The 24,982-nt window shown below is 35.2% G+C and overlaps 2 protein-coding genes, 1 long non-coding RNA gene and 1 pseudogene across 4 annotated transcripts; 2 read left to right on the top strand and 2 right to left on the bottom strand.

Annotated features, from left to right (window-relative positions):
• Positions 1-428: 428 nt before the first annotated feature.
• LOC123921525 lies at positions 429-6,816 on the bottom strand. 2 transcript variants are annotated; one of them, XR_006814116.1, is made up of 5 exons: positions 6,693-6,816; positions 6,345-6,497; positions 4,529-4,668; positions 915-4,302; positions 429-745 (listed from the first exon to the last, which is right to left on the bottom strand). It is a non-coding gene; the product is annotated as an uncharacterized LOC123921525 (long non-coding RNA). The 2 variants fall into 2 exon arrangements; XR_006814117.1 differs by having other exon boundaries at positions 915-3,923.
• Positions 6,817-12,202: 5,386 nt separating this feature from the next.
• LOC123921985 lies at positions 12,203-13,193 on the top strand. The gene is made up of 2 exons (XM_045974738.1): positions 12,203-12,653; positions 13,067-13,193. The coding sequence occupies exons 1-2, from the start codon at positions 12,203-12,205 to the stop codon at positions 13,099-13,101; spliced, it is 486 nt and encodes a 161-aa protein (XP_045830694.1). The 3' UTR covers positions 13,102-13,193.
• A 4,099-nt stretch (positions 13,194-17,292) lies between these two features.
• On the top strand, positions 17,293-20,408 carry LOC123921984 (glycerol kinase-like). Its single transcript, XM_045974737.1, has 4 exons — positions 17,293-17,732; positions 18,293-18,496; positions 19,855-20,067; positions 20,195-20,408. Exons 1-4 carry the CDS (start codon positions 17,596-17,598, stop codon positions 20,406-20,408), a joined length of 768 nt encoding a protein of 255 aa, XP_045830693.1. The 5' UTR covers positions 17,293-17,595.
• Positions 20,409-20,654: 246 nt separating this feature from the next.
• LOC123921983 lies at positions 20,655-24,771 on the bottom strand (annotated as a pseudogene).
• Positions 24,772-24,982: the final 211 nt, after the last annotated feature.

Raw genomic sequence — 24,982 nt, 5'->3', positions numbered from 1 at the left:
TACTCATGATTCAAAAACTTACAAACATATATTTATTGACAGGACTATGTGGAATGAAGAATCTGCAGGAATTGGACCTCAACAGAAATAGAACGAGTGATTATTTTTCTTATTGCCTTAGCAATTTAACAAGCCTCAGGGTACTTTAATTTATTATGAAATAGTTTTGTTGGAAACATCCCATCTTTCATCACTAGTCTGAAGTCTTTTGATATCTAGCTCTCTTTTGAATATCTAAATTTGAAATTTTGCTTGTCATCATACCAAATGATAACTCAAAATGCTAGAATTCAGTATTATATCAATCGTCCATTTTTCGAGTTGACATAATTAGGTTCACCCCGTCAATACCGATTTAGGTTTTTTTAACACTTGAGATTGTTATTAGTAACATTAAATAAATGTCACCTGTCATGAGTAACTTAAAATAGTCTTTCAAGAAAATATTCATTTATGAACTTTTTGTTTGACAAACAATGCTAGTGAACTCATCTAATTATTGAATCTAAAATTTACATAGCAAGTATGTTTTATACAATCCATGCAAATCACAATACAACAATTTAGATCCCTTAAATTTCCCTAGAAAAACATGTATCTATAAGCATAACACTGCCTTATTGTGTTAAAAAAGAAGGCTGCAAGAATAAGTTTCCCTTAAGAATGTTCGTCTGCTCTTCATATTTTAGATTATGTTTCCCTTCAGATATGTGCAGCAGGCTCCAAAAAAGCATATCACTGCCAACTGCAATTATAAAGAAATAATCAACATATATACATCACAAATTAGTTTTGTATCTAGTTTTCCTCAATCGTTCATAAAGTAGCCTCTCAGCCAATAAAATAATGTCAAAGTTAAGTATGAAAGAAAAGAAAAACCTACCTAGGGAGATAAAAGAAAGAAATGCATTTACCTTCGACATGATTTCTGGAGGACTGCAATTGATAAGAAGCTCATACAACTTTCCTCAAACTTCAAACAACCTAAAGCTTATGACATGGGAGATGAAAGCAACTGAAATAAGAAGTTAACTAAACAACACAATTGGGTAGGCGATTCGTAAAACTATTTGACTTCAAGGTTCAATGAAACATTTAGTGACTGGCCACAAGCCTTTCTAATGATCTGCAGAAGATTGATATGTAAAACACAAAATACTGATTATTTTTTCCTATCAATGAAGACAATTATATTTGGGTAAGCTGACCCAATTGGTATCGTTTTAACCATGCCCTCCTATGGAAATCTAGAACAACAAACTAAGGATGCAGAGACAAGAAAAAAAGGAAAGGAATTATAAAAAAGGATGTGCCAATGACCAACAATGAAGAATACGTTGGATGAAAAACACGTGACTGAAACTTATCACCATTACAACTTAGCTCACGAACACACCTTATTACAATTGAAACTGTTTGTTCTTCCAAATTAGAAATTTCACTACCTTGTCAACTTGCTTCATATAAAGAAACAGGAGATACCAAGACCCAGGAAAGTCTGCAAGCTTCACATCACAACTGAATAGTAATTCTCTAAACTGACGCTTCACATCAGAACTGAATAGTATTTCTCTAAACTGACCCTGTGCAAGTTTAATTGCAGTCCTTGTATGCCTTAACGCAACCTGGAGCCATTTTGCAATCTGGTGAAATGCAGCAATAAAACTAAGTTTGGAAGCCAAAGTCTATTTGCTTATCTTGCACAAGTTACACAACAAGGTATGTGATGTGTTGAATCACATGGATCTTTGTTACCTCATGATTATTAGAAATTACTCTCAGGGCATTGCTACATTATGGAACCTTGTTACTAGTTTGGCCATAGTACTGAAACAAAGGGGAAGTGCAGGGGAGGAGTTGCAACAAATTTGCTCTACAATTCTTAGAGTGGTTTATTTTTGTGCCAATTATCACGATTGTGTCAATATTATGCAGCAACCATTATTTCTTCAGCAACAACTCATTTCAACATGTTCTGTGAGAATTGGAAACAAGCAACAATGGGACCTAGGCATACTTTTGGATACCACAACGGTACAAACATGCCAGTTCAAACATTGGGACCAGGGGAAACATACTTCTATGAGTTATATTTACAACCTTGAGGACAAGGTTGATCTTGAAGGGGTAGGTAATGATAGGATCATGGAGGTTAATAGAGTTAAGTCAATAATGTTGAAATAAAATAGCTTCTTCTAGGTAGTTTTGCTCTATCACACCAAAGCTTCGACTGCAATTTGACTTGCTCTGATATTGGAGCAAATTTTGTCCCATAGTTCGATGATCTCTCTCCCATTGAGAAATTTGGAACCACCTTCCAAAAAAACAAAGGAAGCCATTAAGGCTAAACATTGCTTCTGGTGCATATTGCTTCCAAGCCTTAATGAATTGATTCCAAATAGGACAACATGCAAGTTCTTGAATCAACATTAGATTGGACCTCAATATGCTAGTCTCTAAATGAAACCTTCATCTCCAATCCATCAAATACTTGAAAGCTTATAATGTTGAAGGCATAGTGCTTCTGTGTACCAGACTGGGAGATTAAATCAAAACTTGCAGAAACTACCAATACCATTTAGAAACTTGCAGAAACCACTTAATCGAAAATATTGGGAGATTAAATCAAACCACAATTACCAGCTACTCACAATGACAACCTACTTGCAACCTCAAATTCCACCAAAAATCAAGAATTAATGTCTAATTTCCATAACTATGCATAAACCAGGGTGTAAATTAAGTCACCATCTTTCAATAACCAAACTGCACATTTCCATATTTGTGAAATCAGAAACTGGAAGCATCATCATGTGACTTAATTTCTTGGCAATTCAAAGCAAAATTCATATTACCATAGTGAAACTGATGACCTGAACCTTGAAGATGTAATTGGATAACCAGGGTTCAACAAAAGATAGTGACCTGAAAATTTTTGGCCATTGTTTTCTCTTCATGATAAATCGATTACTGAGAAAGACACGGTGTTGACCAGAACACATAATATGATGGGGTTGATACACAACGTGGAGAGACAGTGCACCATGAAGAAGATAATGAAGGTGAAGTTTCCACCGGGATCAAAGACGGTGATGCAGAAATGTGGAAATGAAATCGACAAGAAAATTACAGAAAATGGGAAAACGAAATACCGCAATTTCAAATTTAGATGGAGATTGAAGATGCTCGTGTAAATTCCACCGGGATCAAAGACTTCGATGTGGACACCACATAGATCGAAGAAGAAATTGACGTGCCTCAGTGTGCTTGTTGCTGAGACCAATTTCTCAAGCTTTGAAGATGAAAAATGAACCAGATTTGGAGTGAGGAATATGGGCGCAGTGGTTCTTGAAATGGTGATTTCCTGAATCTTAATCGTAGAATCTTCTTACCAAAAACGATATCATATTGAGACTCCATGATTCTAGATTCAAGAAATGAATCTTGCTGTGATAGGAAATAAGGGAAGTTAGAAGTTGATTTCTTCTTTATCTCTGAAACACAATCCTCCTCCATAAATTCTTGGAATGGTGATTCTTGATGCAGAGATGGATGAAACTCTTTATCTTGTTCACTGAAACTTTCTTCACGGTAAGAAATAAAGTTCTTCATCTTCAAAAATAGATTCTTGCTTTTTCTGTTTGCTACTGGTTCAGATTCAGAGACCAAAAGGAAGCAATCCATTTCTCCAATTTTGATGGATCTTCCTTTAATTGAAGGCTTGACTGTCTCAATAAGAATTATCTGCACCATTTCAAATTTTGAATCTTGACTGAAACATCCGAAAAAGAATTCAGAATTCCTTTTCTCTATGGTTGCAAAATCAGAATCTTGATCAATGGTGACAGAAACTGAATCAGACACGTCAACAGAAGTTGAATCTTCATCACTTTCATCCGCGGAAGCGTAATCACAGTATCGCTCTGATACCATGTTAGAAATCACAGGATCAAAGAGTTGATGATGAATCTCATAAGAGAAATAAGCTTGAGAGCTTGATATGAAGGAAAAACCTTGAGTATTCATATTGAATTATTGATTAAAAGATGATGAAATGTGTACCTATTAGTTCTATTTATAGAACTCAACTAGTAACTATTAGAGTACCAACTCTAACTAATTTCTAAAAAAAGGAAAGGAATTATAAAAAAGGATGCGTCAATGACCAACAATGAAGAATACTTTGGATGGAAAACACATGACTGAAACTTATCACCATTACAACTTAGCTCACGAACACGCCTTATTACTAGTGTGGTTGTTAGAAAAATTAGACTCCATTTCTGAGAGGGCTGATTTGGTCTAGAAACAAAAAATAAAAGAATAAATTAAAAGAAAGAGATGTGGCACTTGGCAGTACATATATATATATATATATATATATATATATATATATATATATATATATATATATATGTGTGTGTGTGATGGAAAACAATTCCAATGTGAAACTTTAGCATTAGATATCATTAGCTAATAAGTTTAGCAATGAGCTCTGCCAAATGCAACACCTCCTTTTGGTTTATACCAGGTGATATCATGCCTCAACTCCAGCATAAGCTCTGCTTTGCTCCACTTGGTTTCAAGCTCAATTTTCCTAACTCCCAACACATGTAAACCCCACTGTTAATCTCCAGTCCAATAGCAATCCTTCCATTTATGGTCTTGCTGAAAAATTAAGGAAGAAGGTCTAAAACATCCAACTCACAGCCTCATACAACATTTTGAAATAAATCATGGCAACCTTTCTTGATCACTCATTTATTTAAAATATTATCCTCCATATATGGTTCCCTCATATCACAGTGAACAAAATAAAATAAATAAATTTAAAAAGGCTAAATTGCATGTTCGGCCCCCTAAGTTTCACAAACTTGCGATTTTGGCCCCCTAATTTTAGAAATAGCACTTATGGCCAACTTTACCCCTTTTGCAAAAAGTCAACTTTGATCTGGTCAATGCAGACGTGGCGAGTCACTTATGTGACTCAGCTGCCATGTCATCACTGCTTGCCACTTAATAATTACCAAAAAAAATTGAAAAAAATAAAATAAAGACACTTGAAGTTGAAAGGCTCTTGCATTAGTATTCGCCAAATAAAGCCTATGGAGAAATTGCAAATGTTGATTATAAAAAAATAATTAAAAAATTTGCAAACGTTGTAAACCACGACTAATTCTTCCTGATAAAGAAAACTCATTAAGGTTAACCTCCACAACCCCAGCCCAACTACCAGTCTACCACCGCAAGCACGTTCATCATCTTCATTCCAAGATACTTACTTTCCCATGCAGATCTTGTATATACGCTTTGAACACAATCAAACACAAAACATCATCGTTTAAAGACAGATTCACAGCATTCACAATCAGCAGAAACAGCAAGAACACGCATACAAAAAACACTCTCATTTTGAATGAAACTTCAATTTTCTTCCAAACTAAACAGCCATATGAAATTAAGCTCGGAAAAACAATATAAGAGAATAAAAGACACTGAATTTTGAAAAAAATAGTAGAACCCAGGTTCAAAGTTTTTGTTTTTTGTGAGGAGTAGGTTTGAAACAAATTTGAAGAGAAACAGAGAAGTAGTCTAATTATCACGAATTCACGATGGAAAACACTTGAATTGTCTAATTATCAGGTGACTTCCTTCTAGTGTTCTTATTTATTTTTTTCAATTCTTTTTAGTTAATTATTAAGTGGAAAAAATTATGAAACGGGAGCTAAGTCATCTAAGTAACTCGCCACGTCTGCATTGACCAGGTCAAAACTGACCTTTTGCAAAAGGGTTAAAGATAGCAGGCTATAAGTGCTATTTTCAAAATTAAGGAGCCAAAATCGCAAGTTTGTGAAACTTAGGGGTTAAAAGTGCAATTTAGCCATTAAACATGAAACCACACAGGATACTAACACATTTGATATTGTACATCCAGACCTTAACCAAATACTTCAACGCTATTCCTTAATTTTTTTTTTCTATTCCCCATGGATTGCCCCCAAATCGACCACATGACCACCACATACATCTCCAACCCGACACCGCCCTTGTCAACATTAAACCCTACCGTTATCCCCATTTTCAAAAGGAGACAATGACATTGGATTATCTAGGACATATTATTACAGGGAATGGTGAAAGGCCTATTCCAAAATCACTCACAGAACTAAGAGCTTTTCTTGGATTGACAGGTTTTTACAGAAGATATGTGCAACATTATGCCACTATTGCAAGTCCCTTGAATGATCTACTCAAAGAATGAACATTTAAGTGGACCTCTACAGCAGCAACATCATTCCACAGAGTAAAAAATGCTATGACTAATCTACCAGTATTAGCATTACCAGATTTTTCCACGCCATTTGAGGTTACCACTGATGCATCTAGCGTCGCCATAGGAGCTGTGCTTTCTCAGCAGGGACATCGGATTGCTTTCTTCAGTCGGAAAATGTACCCTCGGTTGTGTTCATTCTCTGCTTATGTGAGGGAATTACTTGCTGTCACAGAGGCAATAAAAAAACGGCGTCAGTACTTAGTAGGCAATACATTTCATATTTATACGGATCATAAAAGCCTCAAGAGTTTACTGCAATTGCTCAAAAATAACCTCACTAGAGCAAGTAAAACGCATGGTACAGCAAGCCAATTCAAAGAGAAGAGAAAAGGAATTTCAAGAAGGCAAGTGGGTTTACCTTAAACTTCAACCATACCGTCAACAGACCAGTCGCCTAAAACATGGCAACCTTTCTTCTGATCACTCGTTTATTTAAAATATTATCCTCAATATATGGTTCCCTCATATCACAGTGAACAAAATAAAATATATAAATAAAAAAAAAAAGGCTAAATTGCACGTTCGGCCCCCAAAGTTTAACAAACTTGCAATTTTGGCCCCCTAATTTTAGAAATAGCACTTTTACCCCTTTTGCAAAAAGTCAACTTTGACCTGGTCAATGCAGACGTGGTGGTCAACTTTTGGAATTATCATGCCTCATGGGAGGAATAAGTTAGCATTGAGCTAACACGGCTCGTTATGTATGTAACTTCAAGATTCATAAATCCAGCTAATAATGAGATTCAATCATAATCAAGTGGAAAAATAGAAATCCTTTATTTTAGTGTCCCCTAACTACCATTCAATCATTTACCACCATGAGTAAGAACCCCTTTTTATTTTAGTGTCCCCTGAAATTAAAGTAGAAGAGGCCATGTTTGGTGTTGAAACTTGAACAAAGTGTCTTTCACCTTTCCAATACAATAAAACTAATGTTAAGACTTATTCAAATTATCAATACTAAGACTTAGCTACTTATCATTCTATTAAAATGAAGTTAAATTTGTTATTCCTTTCATATCCAAAAGATTAATAGAAGAACAATAATTGGTGATGCTGCCACTACAGCTGATAATAATTATATGTTCCTAAACTTCATATTCACCTAACATCCGAATCCAGTAACATTAAATTTCTTAAACAAATAATGAAAAACTAACTCACTCAACTGGTTTTTTCAAGCTGACCAATATATCAACCACTACTCAAACGATGCCCATAACCGTCTTTCTCGAATTTATTGATATATGACAGGTGAAGCACTTGGTTGGTATCAATGGATGCACAAAAATGATTTGCTTACTACTTGGGACGAATTTAAAACGTTCATTGGAACTCCGCTTTTGACCATCCGCTTATAAAAATCATCAACAAATATTGTTCAAACTGAAACAAACAACAGTTTCGGAGTATCAACACGAGTTTGAACGTCTTTGTAACCGCGTCATTGGGTTAGCAAACCATTCCATTCTGGACTGTTTCATCTCTGGCCTTTGTTTTGAGATCCAGAATGAACTCGCAATTTTGCATCCTACATCAATTTCTCAAGCCATTGGATTAGCAAAATTGGTTGAGTCAAAAATGTTGGCATCAAAATGTACATTAGCCTATGCGCCACGCCAAACTTCCATCAGAAACTTACTGCCTATCCTACCACCGCCACAACCTGGTACAAATTTACCACAATCAAGCCTAGAATTACCAGTCCCTCCTTTCAACACCGAAAATTCCCCACCCATTTGCCTCTTATCACGCACTGAAATGGATGCACATAGAGCCAAATCTGACCCAATCTGAAACACCAACAGAAAACAACACTGAACAATTTCACCTATCACTCCAAGCGGTTTCAGGCCAATCCTCACCAAGGAGTCTCCGATTTTATGCTCGCATTCGTGGTCATGATGTATCTGTTCTAGTGGATACAGGCAGTTCACACAACATTATTCAACCTAGAATTTCATCCTTTCTAAACATTCCTATTCACAACCTGCCATCTTTTTCTGTTATGGTGGGTAATGGCGATCATTTAAAATGTGCAGGAATGTGCACAAATGTACCATTATCAATGGCTGAACATACATTTTCAGTATTGTTATATGTCCTACCAATACAAGGGGCTGACATTGTACTCAGTGTACAATGGTTACAAACATTAAGACCATTTGTTTCAGACTACAAAATACCATATATGAAGTTTTACTACAATGGACAACTGATAACACTTACTGGTATGGCTTCCCGATCTTTGTCTTTTGCCACTTTTCCACAATTCAACCGCATGCTTCACACTGACTCAATTTCTACACTTCACACAATTACCATGTTACCTACAGACCCACAAATTAAACATGAAACCACACAGGATACTAACACATTTGATACTGTACATCCAGACCTTAACCAAATACTTCAACGCCATTTCTTAATTTTTTTCTATTCCCCACGGATTGCCCCCAAATCGACCACATGACCACCACATACATCTCCAACCCGACACCGCCCCTGTCAACATTAAACCCTACCATTATCCCCATTTTCAAAAGGAGGCAATGGCATCAATGATTGCTGAAATGCTCAAAGACGGCATCATTCGGCCAAGTACCAGCCCTTATTCTTCGTCAGAACCTACCATTCCTTACTGATTGTGATTGTGAGTTGCGATTGAGATCTCTGGCTGAAATTCAACGATTTGATGAATTTTGGTTGCGACTGTGAATTTTGAGATTATTTATTTGGTTACTACTCCCATAATGGATATTGTTGAACATAAAATATTCTTATGTAACACCTCTGTATCTCTCTCTATGATTCTTTGTCACATGATCGATATTTCTAAATTTTGGGCCTACAATGACTTGGCAAAAATGATGGTGGAATGAGTTTTAAAAACCTCTCCGTTTTCAGCTTTGTCATGTTAGGTAAATAAGGATGGCGTATCATGATGACTACTCTGGATTTGTTGATTTCTAAACTCTTTAGAGCTAGGTATTGTCCGCATTGTGGTTTTTTCAATTCGAAACTCGCCCATAATCCTAATTTTGTTTGGAGGAGTATTTTTAACTCTCCGCTGGTACTAGGTGGAGAATAGGTAGTAGTATTATTAACTTTCCTGTATTAAATGAGAATTTGCTGCACGATCCTTCAACACTTAGTATACAAGACTCTAATACAAATCTTGTAGCTAATCTATTGGTGACAGATATTATACTACCCGAAGAGAAAATTAACGTGGAATATGCCACTTCTAAGGTCCTTATTTGCACCCAGTATTGTGCTAAAAATTGCCAATACACCTTTATATGAGTGTGTGAAGGATGAAAAGTACATTTGGCATAAAGAGAATGATGGAATATATTCTGATACCTCTCTATCAAGAATTATTGGATACGTCCCATTTAAAGACGAATGGTAACTGGAGTTTATTGTGGAAATTAAAAGTACCTCCAAAGGTCAAGAATCTTCTTTGGCGTGTCTGCAGACGGTGTGTGCCCACACGTGTTAATCTTCGTACACGAGGAGTAGAGCTGGGTATACGGACCAAGGTCCGCGGGCCAACCCGTTTAACCCGCAGCCCGCACGGTCTTAAGACCATTTTTTTTTGGCCCGTTTATATTTTTGCCCGTGTGGGTTGGACCGTTAAAACCGCGGGTTATGCGGGTTAAATCCGCGGGTTCGCGGGTTAGCCCGTGACCCACATTTTTTTTTTATATATATAATTAATTACAAAATTTACCATTTATAAATAATTTGGTCCATATCCAAATCGAACACTTTTATGAATTATGATTTATGATGTGACGAATTGTAGAAAAATATGAATGTGATGATGATGAGAAAGATGAACCAAGTATAACTATTGATGATTGATGAGATCTGCCGTCTGTTGTTTTGGGTTTGTAATCTTAAGCCCTCTTGTTTAACTATTAGACAGTTTATCTTTTATTGTTTTAATGCAAAATAACACAATTTAATCATATACTTTAATGTAGGGATTTTAAGTGTTACAATGGAGGTATCAAGCAGGAGTGACTATTTTCCTTCAGTTTTCAATTAGTTAATTATATACATTACTGTTTTGTTTTTGAATCGGTTGGTTGTATTAGATTTTTGGTTGTACTTTTAATATTGGTTTGGACTATTAAATTTCTTTTTTATATTTTGAACAAGTTAAAGTTCTTATTCAATATCATCTGGGTTTATTTTATGGATTTGAGGTATGTGTGGAGAAATAATTACGATAAAAACAAGTTGAATTTGATTTTAGTTGCATTACTTTCAAATATATAGAAGATAGATAAACTCAATGATATATCACAAACTTTATTTATTTTTATTTGTTAGTTCAAATTATAACATAAAATTATTAATAATATAGTTTTTTTTAACTTTTATCATATCAATATTTTACTAATTTTGTTTATTTTTTTGAAAAAAGTTTTTCTTTGTAATAGTCCGCGGGTTAACCGTTTAACCCGCGGGTTTACGCGGACCGAACTCGGACTTAATTTTAAAACTCGTTTATATTTGATGACGGGCTTGTTCGCCCCGTTTAATATGCGGGCTTATGCGGGGCGGGTTAAACGGGGCGGGCTAGCCCGCATACCCAGCTCTAACGAGGAGTGAACTCTACTGATATTTGTGCTTTATGTAACGAGGACGAAGAGGATAGGCGCCATATTTTCTTTGACTGTCTGAGCAGCAGAAATATTTGGAGTATGTGCAGTTTTAATAATGTTGTTCTAGCAGGTTTGCGGCGCAATTTAGATGCTTCAGAACTGATTTTTGAGCTCTTGCAGCAGCTCACTGCTGAACATGCAACATTCATGGCTTGTGTTGTTTGGAGTATATGGAAACAGAGGAACAACCGCATATGGAACAGTGTGACAGATGCACAGAGTTTCATGTACTCGCGTGCTGCTACAGTTTTGACAGAGTGGCGGGCTGTTCAGGAAGCTAGAGGTATTGCGACAGTGCAGCAGACAGAGATTGAACATAAGATGGAGAAAGCCTTCTAGTGGCCTATTCAAGCACAATATAGAATCGAAAAACTGGTGATTTACAATTTTTCTAAGAATTAATGTTATTTTTTTATAGATTATAAAAAAATGTTCTTTTTTATTCATGGATATCCAGTTTTTGGCTTTAAGCCTGTTCTTTTAGCATAAAGTCGGCTTTCAGTAGCTTATTTATATTTCATGTTCTGTATGATCTTCAGAGAGGAAAAATTCATACAACTATTAGGAAGCGGTTGTTGTATATGTTTCAACCTAACATTGACGAAGGAAAAGTGTATCAAATGTCTTATTTCTCTGGGTCTCCTCAAATTGATTATTACTGAACAACTCTCCATCCTTACAAACTCATCTTATCTTCCAAATTAAGGCAAAAGTTCAGATGATTATCTTGCAAATGTTGTGCCTCTCTTTGTTAATGATAAGGACATAGAAGGAAATTCAGTTGTTGGTATCACAAGTCAGTTAGATTCTAACTGTCAACAACTGCTTGTAACTAAGTAAGTTTGTTAGGATATAGTTAGTTAGTTGTTAGAGCTTATGTGTAATCATAGTTTGTATATAATTGATGATTGTATCATAAACTCATTAGATTTTGTGAATATAAAAAATTTACTTTCTTCTCTGCTTATGATTTTTCTTCTTTTCTCTGCATAAGCTAGTTCCAAGCTTATAGCTATGGAGTTTATCTTCAGTTTTCACATGGTATCATCGACCTGTGATTGAGCCTTATCATTCTCCGCTGCATATCTCACAAATCTCCTTTCTTTTTTGAGCTTCAATTGCTTTTTCCTTTCTCTTTTTCATCACCATTTTTTTCAGTTCTTTGATTTTTCTGTGTTCTTGATTCACTATGTCTGGTGAAAGCTCAGCTAGTAGCTTTCATGGAGGTTTATTCACCAACAATGCCAATAAAGGTTACCAAAACGACACACTCAACCCCTATTTCATGCACCCCAATGAAAATCCTGCAATTGTTCTTGTTACTCCGTTGTTTAATGGAGGCAATTATCATTCTTGGTCAAGGTCTATGACTGTCGCTATTCGTTCCAAGAACAAGCTCCATTTTCTCAATGGAACTCTTCCTCGTCCTTTAGATGATGATCGTGATTGTATGGCTTGGGATAGGTGCAACACCATGATCATGTCATGGATCACAAATTCTGTTGAACCAGAAATTGCTCAGAGTGTGTTATGGATGGATGTGGCATCAGAAATGTGGCAAGAATTGAAAGATCGATTTTATCAAGGTGATGTGTTTCGTATCTCAGATATTCAAGATGAAATATCTTCTCTTAAACAAGGTGATTCTTCAATCTCTTCTTATTATACTAAACTCAAGAAGTTATGGCAAGAATTAGATAATTTTCGTCCTATTCCCCAATGTGACTGCATTGTCACTCGTCAAGCTATTGGCAAAATTCGTTCTTACAGAGATGGGGATCAAGTGATTCGTTTTCTGAAAGGTCTTAATGACCAGTACTCCACAGTTAAATCCCAAATTATGCTCATGGACCCATTGCCCATTATCATAAATTTGCCAAATGGATCTGCTGCTCAAGCTTGTTTTGCAGGATCCATCATTTTTTACCAACATTTTCACATCACAGATGTGCTTTATATTCCTGAATTTTCTTATAATTTGATATCTGTTCCAAAATTAACCCATACACTTGCTTGTCATTTGATATTTGATAAGTCTCAATGTCTCATACAGGATTCTCACTGCAAGATGATGATTGGCACAGCTGAACTGAAGCATGGATTGTATCTCTTAACCTCACCAGCAGTTAGCTTGCCACACACTCCACCAGCACACATAGTTAATTCTGTCAATTCTATACCTGTAAATAAACCAAATGATCATAACATTTGGCACTTACGATTTGGACATGTATCTGATGAAAAATTGTTTGAAATAAATAAAGTTTTTCCTTCTGTTACCTTTAAATCTTCCTTGTCTCCTTGTGATGTGTGTTTTTATGCTAAACAGAAAAGATTACCATTCCCTCATAGTCAAAATGTTTCCAAATCCATTTTTGATCTTGTACATATGGATATTTGGGGTCCCATTGCATCTCCATCCATGCTTGGATACAGATATTTCCTCACTGTCGTAGATGATAAAAGTAGATACACTTGGATTTTTTTAATGAAATTCAAGTCTGAAACTTCAAATCTTGTTAAATCCTTTGTCAAAATGATTCAAACTCAATTTAACATTACCGTTAAATGCATTAGATCTGATAATGGTAATGAATTTTTACTCAGAGATTTCTATCATGAAACTGGCATCTTGCATCAAACTTCATGTGTTGCTACCCCTCAACAAAATGGAATTGTTGAGAGGAAGCATCAACATATTCTTGCTGTCACTAGAGCCCTTCTTTTTCAATCCAAGTTACCTAAAATTTTCTGGGCACATGCTGTCAGTCATGCTGTTCATATTATCAATAGATTGCCTACACCTTTCTTGACTAACCAGTCTCCTTATCAAATTTTACATGACAAATTACCTGACATTACTACTTTAGAAGTCTTTGGCTCTTTATGTTTTGCTACTACTTTGAAGGCCAACAGATTAAAATTGGATTCTAGATCCAGAAAATGCATCTCTTTAGGTTTTAAAACTGGTGTTAAGGGTCACATTCTATTTGATTTACATAATAAAGAATTGTTTCTGTCCAGAGATGTCATTTTCTTTGAACATTTGTTTCCTTACAACAATGACTCCTCTCATCATTCCAAATCTACCACTCCCATCCCTAACCCTTGATGACTTGTTTGATTATGACACACCACCTCCTGCTAATACGTCTCAGCCATTCCCTAATCACATTCCTCCCAGTCATCCACATACATATACATCTACACATACACAGTCATCATCTTCTCCTAACTGTAATTCTTCTTCCCAATCTATTAACCTACCTACTCCTTCTTTTACAATTTCACCTCAACCAGCACCACTTAGAAGGTCTACTAGACCAACTACAACACCTGCATACCTTCAAGATTATCACTATAGCCTACCAAATCATGCAATTCATGCTTTAGCTTCTTCTGGAACCAATACTTCGTCTTCAAGTAAGTATCCTTTATCAGCATTTATGTCTTATCAAAATTTATCTCCTGCACACACACACTACATCATGAATTTGTCAACCATTTCTGAACCCTCATCCTATGAAGAGGCATTGAATAATGAAAAATGGACTAATGCTGTTAAAACTGAATTGTCTGCCTTGATGAACACAAACACTTGGAGTCTTGTTCAATTACCTAAACATAAAAGAGCTATTGGATGTAAATGGATTTTCAAACTTAAACTCCATGTTGATGGAACTGTTGAAAGATACAAAGCACGCTTAGTTGCAAAAGGTTTTACTCAAACTGAAGGCCTTGACTACCTTGAAACATTCAGTCCTGTTGTTAAGATGACCACCATCAGAGTTCTTATGGCAATAGCAGCATCACAAAACTGGCCTTTATTTCAATTAGATGTTAATACAGCTTTCTTACATGGAGATCTCAACGAAGAAGTGTATATGAATCCACCACCAGGCCTTGAACTTCCTCACCCCGACTTAGTATGCAAGCTTCAGAGATCACTCTATGGTTTGAAACAGGCTAGCAGGCAATGCAACACTAAACTCACAGATACACTTCTCTCTTCAGGTTTTTTTCAATCAAAATCTGATTACTCCTTATTTACTACACATTCCAATTCTGGTTTTACAGTGGTTTTAGTATATGTAGATGATTTGGTCTTAGGAGGGACTGATATGCATGAAATTACTACACTTAAGACCTTACTAAATGATAAATTCAGTATTAAGGATTTGGGTGTGCTCAAGTATTTCTTAGGATTTGAAGTGGACAGAACAAGCAAAGGTATTTCTCTGTGTCAAAGAAAATACACTTTGGACTTGTTAACTGATGCTGGCTTACTTGGAACAAAACCATGCACCACACCAATGCAACCACATTTGCAGCTTCACAAAACTTCTGGTAACCCACTATCTGACCCTACAACTTATAGAAGACTTGTTGGTAGACTCTTGTACTTAACTCATTCAAGACCTGAGATAGCTTATGCGGTAAGCAAACTGAGTCAATTCCTATCTGCACCAACAGATGAACATATGCTAGCAGGGCTTCATGTCCTCAAATACCTTAAGAATAGTCCTGGCAAAGGATTGTTTTTCAGTTCATCTTCATCACTGAGTATCAAAGGTTTTCATTTCATAACAAAGGCTTATCACATCTGGAACAATTTGAAGGTCTGATTGGTCATGGTAGAGTATTTGCTGATCAAGTCAGTGTGATTTGGTTTGCCGGTATCTGGTGCATATGGAGGTGCAAATTGACAAAATTGTAGAATCTGTTAAGATTTTATCCTGGAATTGGCTGAAGTTTAAAGCTAGTAATCTAGAGTATAATGTGGCCCATTGGTGTTTGAATCCTAGAGTATGTTTAGGAAGTCCAGTTCGGTAATGGTTGCACGCTGTCAGCTCTGCCTCAATTCTGGCCAGTATTATGGCAGCTGCTGTCTTCGACGACGTGTACATTGCACATCGTTCACACCATGTTATCGAATTTTCTTGGCCCGATTGGAATTTTCATAAGATAAAATGATGCCCAAATTAGTATATAGGAAAATTGATAATTAATATTATTAGCACCCTTCTTTTTGTAGTCAAAAGGAGCACTTATAAAAAAAACCATCGTTTTCAATTCCATTCTATTTTGTGTGAATGAAGCCAAAGGAACATTTAATCATAAGACCTGTTTGTGGAGGACACTATGATTGCTAAGGGTGGTAACAAGGAAAATATTAACGTGGAGTGGTATGTTAACCAACAAAGAGACCCTAATTTCTATTTAATAATTTAATTACATATTATTGTTCTTGTCAAACTAACAACTAATTAGATTGAACTAAATGCTCTCTCTCAAAGACACCATAATTTCATTATAAATGTCATATTTCAATTATTTCTCCCTTAGAAGTTAGAATACTAAAACAATTTTTATAAACTTTTTTTTCTACCGTAAAAATATCAACTTTGTTGAATAAATAGATTAATAAACACTTTGTTGAATAGTACTATCATTGAATTAAATATCTCATGTAAACTGTACTATTATTTTCAATCACTCTAATTAAAATAAATATTTTAGTCTTAACATATTATGTTATTATAAAAATCAGCAATACAATTTTATTAATTAGTAGTACTCCTCCGTCCTAAATTATAAGGCGAAAGAAAAAATCACTTATTAAAAAAATATAATGATTTTGAGTTTTTTTTTTATTTATATTTTTCTTCAAATAAGTTGCAATCAGAAAAGTAAAAACAATTTTTATTGGCTATAAAAAAAATAGGAGAAAAAGTAAATTAAATACAATTAACATTTAATTTCATGACAAAAATTTGTTTTAAAAATTATAAATGTTATTGGAACAAGAATACATTCATTATCTTAAATTGACATTTATAATGAAACTGGTGAAATAATGGGTAACCATTAACCAATTGCATGACAAATTTGTCCTATATGGTTTAAAAAATGAGGAAAGCTATTATAGTGACAATTTATTTTTTAAAAAACTGAGTTATTTCATTCCATTAGGATTTTAAATAAAATATACACACACAAACATGTTTACATGCACGCACGCACGCACACAATCACATACTAGGTTGTTGAAAGGGGCAAAACGGCAAATAGACTAATCCAGTTAATTTGTTATAGATCAATCACATTAACGCAATTCATTCATCAGACAATAAAAGCAACATTGTCATCATCATAGGCCTTGGTCTGAAGAAGAACAAGAACAAAACAAGATGTCGAAAGAAGATATTTTCATTGGAGCAATTGATCAAGGAATAAATAGTAGCAGATTCATAATATATGACAAATCTGCTAAACCAATTGGATCTCATCAAGTTGAGCTCACTCAGTTCTATCCACAAGCGGGATAATTATGTCCACCCCATCTTTGTTTTTGTTGTAAATTTTTGTTATACACATTAAGTCAATCAATTTTCACTACGTATTGCAGAAGCTACATATACCAACTTCGAATTGAATCGCTTTTGGAGTGACCAAACACTTGTTTTATAATAGAATCACGTTTGAAATGTCTAGACTCACGTTTGAAGCTCCCCACCGCGCAACCAAACAAGCACATAGTAGTTTTTGGTCTAAGAAGAAGAAGAACAAGAACAAAACAAGATGTCGAAAGAAGAAGATGTTTTCATTGGAGCAATTGATCAAGGAACAAGTAGTAGCAGATTCATAATATATGACAAATCTGCTAAACCAATAGGATCTAATCAAGTTGAGTTCACTCAGTTCTATCCACAAGCAGGGTAATTATGTCCACCCGATCTTTGTTATACCCTTGCTTTGTTTTCATGGTAAAGTCTAGTTCTTTTTATCAAAACTTTGATGGGTTGGTAATTATAGACAAATCCCATCTTTGAGTTCATTGGAGAACCATAATTTCATTGAGCTTTGTAACAATAATGATGGTTGAAGAAATGAGGAAAGCTATTATAGTGACAAATTTATTTTTTGAAAAACTGAGTTATTTCATTCCATTAGTTTTTTAAATAAAATACACGCGCACACAAACACGTTTACATGCACGCACGCACGCACACAATAACATACTAAGATATATGGAGGTAGATCTCAATAGGTAAGAATTAGAAGAAATTATTTTTTTAAGAAAAAAACTAATAATAATAGTTGTATAAGACCACATTCAAAGACTAAGATTTGCTAAATTAAAAGATCTATTAACAACTTTGAACCAAGAATCTGCTAAGGAAAACATTTGTAATTATGGCCACACCCCATCTTTGTTTTCATTGTAAGTTTTGTTCTTTTGTTGAAAATTTTGATAGGTTTGTATTTGATTTCGAAGATGGGTGGAGCATGATCCAATGGAGATATTGGAGAGTGTGAAGGTTTGTATTACTAAGGTAATAGATAAGGCAACATTTGATGGATTCAATGTTGATGAAGGGTTGAAGGCTATATGGTCTCACCAATCAAAGAGAAACCACTCTTGTTTGGAGCAAATCCACTGGTGCTCCTCTTCACCATGTTCTTGTTTGGATGGATGTTCGTACTGACTTGTAGATCCTCCTTTTTTTTCCCTTTATTTTCCCGAATTGATGATTGATTTGAGTTACGAAAATAATTTCATTATATTTTCTTGCATATATAGACAAAACTTTACATGTTGAGTACAATTCATTTGGTTGATAGACTATAAAACACACCGACACTGAATACAACACGAACAATAATTTGAGAAAACTTAAGTGATTGAATTTAACATTGTGTCAGATTAATGTGGTAGTAATTCTGTCTTTGAGCCATAAGGATCATATGATTTCATTTCAAATTTCAAAATGATCTCATGGTGTTAATTCAGTCTTTGTGCAACATTTTGATTATTTCTATCAATCTATCAAGTGCTCAGCTTTTGTTGTTAGTTCCATGGTTGAAGTTGGTGCACTATTTCATTCTTTTATTGCCTTTTTTCCATCATTAGAAATGCCATTGATGTTATTATTTTTTTAAAATAAGAGACTTGAAAAAGAGTTATCTGGCGGTATAACTCACTTTTTAGAGAGTTGTTGTTTGCCTATTAGCACATATTTCAGTGCTTTGAAACTTCTGTGGTCGATGGAAAATGTGGATGCTAACAAAGAAGATATAAAGAAAAGGATGCATTGTTTGGAACCATAGACACTGGGTTGATATGGAACTTAACCAGTGGGGTGAGAGGAGGATTACACGTTACCGATGTTTCAAATGCATCTCAATCTCTCTTCAAATTTTGCCTAAAATTGTCGGTAATTAAGAAATTAGACCTGCTGACATCGAAACAACAACACTTAGAGCATCCTAAAATAAGTGACGAAAATAAAATAAACGAAAATTAAACTAAACTTAGAAAACATATTAAAAACAATAAAAATAGCGGAAGAAATCATAGAATTTCCGTAGCACAAATAAAAGAAAGTGCATTAAAAATGTACTTATCACAAAGACGCACACACAAGCACGCTTGCACGCACGCACGCACGCAATTCATTCATTAGACAATAAAAGCAACATTGTCATCATCATAGTCTTTGGTCCGAAGAAGAACAAGAACCGAACAAGATGTCGAAAGAAGATGTTTTCATTGGAGCAATTGATCTTTTGCAAAAGTTTTAAAAGGAATAACCTTTTTCTTTTGAGAACAGAACATACTTACACCGACACTGAACACAACATGAACAATAATTTGAGAAAATGTAAGTGATTGAATTTAACCATGTGTCATATTAATGTGGTGGTAATTCTCTCTTTGAGCCATAAGGATATGTTTGGTGCACTATTTCATTCCTTTGTTTCCTTTTTGCCATCATTAGAAATGCCATTAATGTTGTTGTTGTTGTTGTTGTTGTTGTTGTTGTTATTTTGAAACAGGAGACTTAAAAAGGAGTTATTTGGCGGTACAACTCACATCGTAGAGAGTTGTGGTTTGCCTATTAGCACGTATTTAAGTGCTTTGAAACTTCTGTGGTTGATGGAAAATGTGGATGCCGTCAAGGAAGCTATAAAGAAAAAGGATGCATTGTTTGGAACCATAGACACTTGGTCGATATGGAACTTAACCGGCGGGGTGAAAGGAGGATTACTGTTACTCGTGTGTCAAATGCACCCCAAACAATGGTGATGAACCTAAAAATCCAAAATTGGGATGAATCCACCTTGAAAGCACTCGCAGTCCCTCATGAAAGTTTGCCTAAACTTGTCGGTAATTAAGAAACATAGGAACACCAACATTTGGAGCAGCCTATGTAGCTGGATTAACAGTCGGGGTTTGGAAAGAAGATTACGTTTTCGATGCAAAGGATAAGCTGAAAAATGCAAATGATTTCCGTCCTTTAACGGACGAGGATTCGAGGAAGAAAAAAAAAGCTGATTCTTGGTTCAAAGTTGGTAATAAATCTTTTGACTTAGCAGATCTTAGTCTTTGAATGTGATCTTATGCAACTATCATTATACTTTCTTAAAAAAATCGTCTAATTTTGAACCAAGAATGTTATAGTATGTTATTGTGTGCGTGCATGCGTGCGTGCGCATACAAGCGTTATAGTATGTTATTGTGTGCGTGCATGCGTGCGTGCGCATACAAGCGTTATAGTATGTTATTGTGTGTGTGTATATTATTACAACAAACATTTGGGCGCCAACATTTTATGTTGTACAAGACACTCAAAGTTTCACGGATAACCCTGCATAAAGCAAATAATAAGACAAAGAAAACCTTATTCTTAACTTATCATATTGTCTAAACTATGATGTTCCACTTTGTATTGTACATTTAATTCTTAAAAAAATGTATATTCTTTGTTTGGGGGAGGAGTGATGAAAGTTAGAAACTAGGTAATTTGAAAGAAAGAGATTCATAAAACACAATGCAAAGTTAGTCCAAACCTGAGTCTGCATCAACAGGTTGTTACCAATTGCTCCACCATAAACCCTAAGCAAAAACTCATCTTTCTTAGATCGATCCGCTCCATAATCTTTGTGCAATGAATCTATGACACCTTTCACTTGAAAACAAATGCACCTTACTAGTATACCTCATAACTCCAATACAAACACCACGAGCATCATCAAGCCACCACGGAGTAAACAATCCATTGAAAGCGGGAACGAAGTAAACAACACCATTGGATTCAACCTCTAATGCCAGAGCCTCTATCTCTGCAGCATTAGAAATGAGACCAAGACTATCTCTAAGCCACTGCACCGCAGCTTCAGCAATAGCAACAAATCTTTCGATTGCATGATTGGTCGGAGCATTTGGACCATGCTTATAAGCTATAGTTGATAGAAGGTTGTGCTTTGATTGAACTACTCCTCTGGTATTCAGTAGAATGAAAGCACATGTTCCATATGTATTTTTCGCTTCACCTTTACGGCAAGCTTGTCCAAGCATTGCCATGTTGATCGCCTAAAGAGATAGGAATACTGGGAATTGGCCATCCATCAACAACGTCGTCTGAATTACTGACAATTTTGGGCAAAATTTCAGGAGGAATTGCGAGTGCTTTCAAGGTGGATTCATCCAAAGTTAGAGTTTTTAGGTTCATTAACGTCGGTAACGTGTAATCTTCCTTTCACCCCACCGATTAAGTTCCATATCAGCCAAGTGTTTATAGTTCCAAACGATCCATCTTTTTTCTTTATAGCTTCCTTGACAACATCCACAATTTCCATCAACCACAGAAGTTTCAAAGCATTGAAATGTGTACTAATAGACAAACCACAACTCTACAAATAGAGTTCTACCGCTAGATAACTTAGTATGCTATTGTGTGCATGCATGCATGCATGCAAGCGCGCGTGTGCGTTTTATTATAAAAACAATTGGATACCAACTTTTTATGTTGTACAAGACACTCAAAGTCTCAGAGATAACCCTACATTTAGCTTGTAATACAATAAAGGAAACTTTAAACTTACCTTACATTGTTGTGTCCGTGGATTGTTGATGTTTTGTTTCTATTTTTGGCTATATGTAAACATGTTTCATGCTTTTATTAGTATGGTCGAGGATTATATGTATAATATAATCATTTAAAATTTCGTTAATTTTAGAAATGAAATTGTTAATTTCCAGAACTAAGTTAGTGACTCACTATTTTACTCATAATTCAAAAACTAATTAAGTTAGTGACTAGTATGTGGAATGAAGAATATGCAGGAACTAGACCTCAGCAAAAATAGAATGAGTGGTTATTTTTCTCATTGCCTTAGCAATTTAACAAGCCTCAGGGTACTTGATTTATGATGAAATAATTTTGTTGTAAACATCCCATCTTTCATCAAGTCTGAAGTCTGTTAAATATCTAGCTCTCTTTGATGAACTTTTCTCATTCTAAACTTGAAGTTTTCCTTCTGTCATCATAACAAATGATAACTCAGTATTATATCAATTGTCCATTTTTCGAGTTGACGAAATTTGGTTCACCCCGTCCCCGATAAATACCTTTCACATTTTCTATAACTCCTCTTTGAGGTAGAACCATCATGTTGATGAACCGGTTTTTGAGACCGATTTAGAGGCTGATGCTATCAAGTTATTAAAATTTCAGTCACTAAATCGGTCTCTAACTTGTTTTAAGGCTAAAAAAAATTAATAATAAAAAATATAATCTTTTTAAACTAAAAACTGATATAAATGTCATAAATAAAAAATTATCATGCATAAAATGTACTCCATTATTACATTATATCTTATACCTAGCCTAACTTAGCATAATATTAAACACTTTTTATGCTTAACTAATAATGTTTTTATCTATAGTTAGTATTACAAATAAATCTCCTATAAACACCATGTATCATTCTAGAAGACTCTAATCCACATGCTCCATGATATACATTCTTGATACCATACACTTACCTGCACAAAAGTTAAGGCATTCAACAATTAAGTTAATTTTTAATCACAATATTAATCAAGTATTTTAGAAAACTTTTGTATCAAATAACAACAATCGAATAAGAAAGATAACTTCAATGTGAAATAAGCTAACATTAAGACTAAGGTATTTCATACTAGAGAAATTTAAAGAAATAAATTAGAAAGTTAGCCTTGCAAATTTGGAGGAGCTGGTTGCAATTCAGCAGAGGTAAAAATTACTTGTTGCAGATACTATCATCATACAGAGTCACCTTGTACAGTTCAGTCCTGGATACATTGTACAGTTCGCGGTGACAAGGATAGCAGGCCCCATTTTGTGTATGAGAATGACCTAAAGATTCACATGAAGCACTTGTTGCCATGGTTCAGTTTAACAAGAAAATAATAAGAAATAAAATAGCTGGTCCAATGCCCTGTTTCCAGCTCTAAAAATACAATTGAGTTGATATATGGCTCTAAAATATTTTTGAAAAGTGCAAGAACCATAAACATAAAAATACATATGCATATAACATTCATAAAATTATAGGCGGGTGCCATTGAGTTGATATATAGGTTAGATTGAGGTGATATAATGAAAACAACAAAGTAACATTTGCAATTCATCCTTTGATATAAACAATTACATGTTTATAAGTAAGCATAACCAAGCAACTCACACTTAATGACAGAGTTTCTAGCACCGGAACCGAACCAATTAGATACATCCAATCAGAAATTGAACTCCAAACTTCTGTTAGGGTTGGGAAAATAGATTAACTCTACTTCGAGGGCAGAGAAGCCTCCTAGTAAAAAGATAAGAAGAAAAGACTAATTTATTGTTTTTCATAATGATTGAATAAGCCAATACAAGTTTATATAGGAATATTTCCATAACAAAACTAGTAACCAAATAATAATAAAATGCTAACAAACTTATTCTAGAATGTTGATGAGTCATCACTCCCTTTCACTTTTTGGGCCTCTAGGATCATAACATTACCCACCCCTTCAAAATCAACCTTGTCCTCAAGGTTGTAAAAAAACAATGTTGAAGAGATAAATTTTCCTGGATCCCACTGCTTCATATGAAAGGACCTCCCTGTTGTAGACAAACCCAATTGTTGACCTGGATCCCATTGTTCAAAGTGAGCACAAGAAATTGGAAACAAATCACAAGTGGATGCATGCCCCACCTTTGTTAATACCTTTGAGTTTGTGCAATTAACATTGAGTTCACTGCCATTGTTAACTTGGTCCATATTAGCAAACACACAATAAAAAGAAGACCACATAACTTGTCCAAGCTTCAAAGAATGAGTGGCATGCATCCTCCTCATAAACAGAAGAACACATAATAGCAATAAGCTTCTCACTAGATCATTAATATCAGTACCAATAATAAAGGAAACACCACAAGGATTATCCCGAGCACAAACCTTTTCGAATTGACCTTGTGTAAGCATATTTTTAGCTTTAATTTGCCACCATGTACCCTTACCAACTATACAGTAGTCATGGTAATGAGTGAAGAAAATTTGAGAATTCAAACTATCAACTTAAAGTGGCTCCATTGAGATAACTTCAACTGGATCCATCATTTTAGAATCATGCAACACCATAACCGGTTCAACTATTTTCGTTCTTCAACACAGGAGACAAAATCACAACCATAATCCCAACCGTTGATTTTAGATAACTCCAGGTGAGATCCCACTTCACTTGGAGTTCCCTTGCTTCAATTGAAAACTAAAATCCGGTGGTTTCGGCGGTGGTGGCAACATTAAGTAATTCTGAACGTCCACACCATTAGGTGGTTCAGGTGGTAGGAAATGGTGTAACACTGCACCATCTGGTGGTTTTGGTGGAATCGCAAAATCCACATCATCGTTAAAGCCTCTACGGTCGGAATGAAGCTCGGTCATGGGAGTGGTTACAGATACATGATCTGTGATCTTAACACAGGGCTGATACGAGTGAATCTGCACCGACGTCGAAATAGGCAGTGATGAAGGGTCCAAGAGTGACACGGTTTTAGCAGTGATATCGGAGGTTGGTAGTGACGGTGAAATCAGAATAGAGATACAATATGATGGTTTAGGCGGTTTCCATGGAGTTGAATGGTTTTCTGGTGAC

Source organism: Trifolium pratense, linkage group LG4 (genome assembly GCF_020283565.1).
Source record: "Trifolium pratense cultivar HEN17-A07 linkage group LG4, ARS_RC_1.1, whole genome shotgun sequence".
Classification (NCBI taxonomy): Eukaryota; Viridiplantae; Streptophyta; class Magnoliopsida; order Fabales; family Fabaceae; genus Trifolium; species Trifolium pratense.
This window is presented reverse-complemented; position numbering and strand designations above follow the sequence as displayed.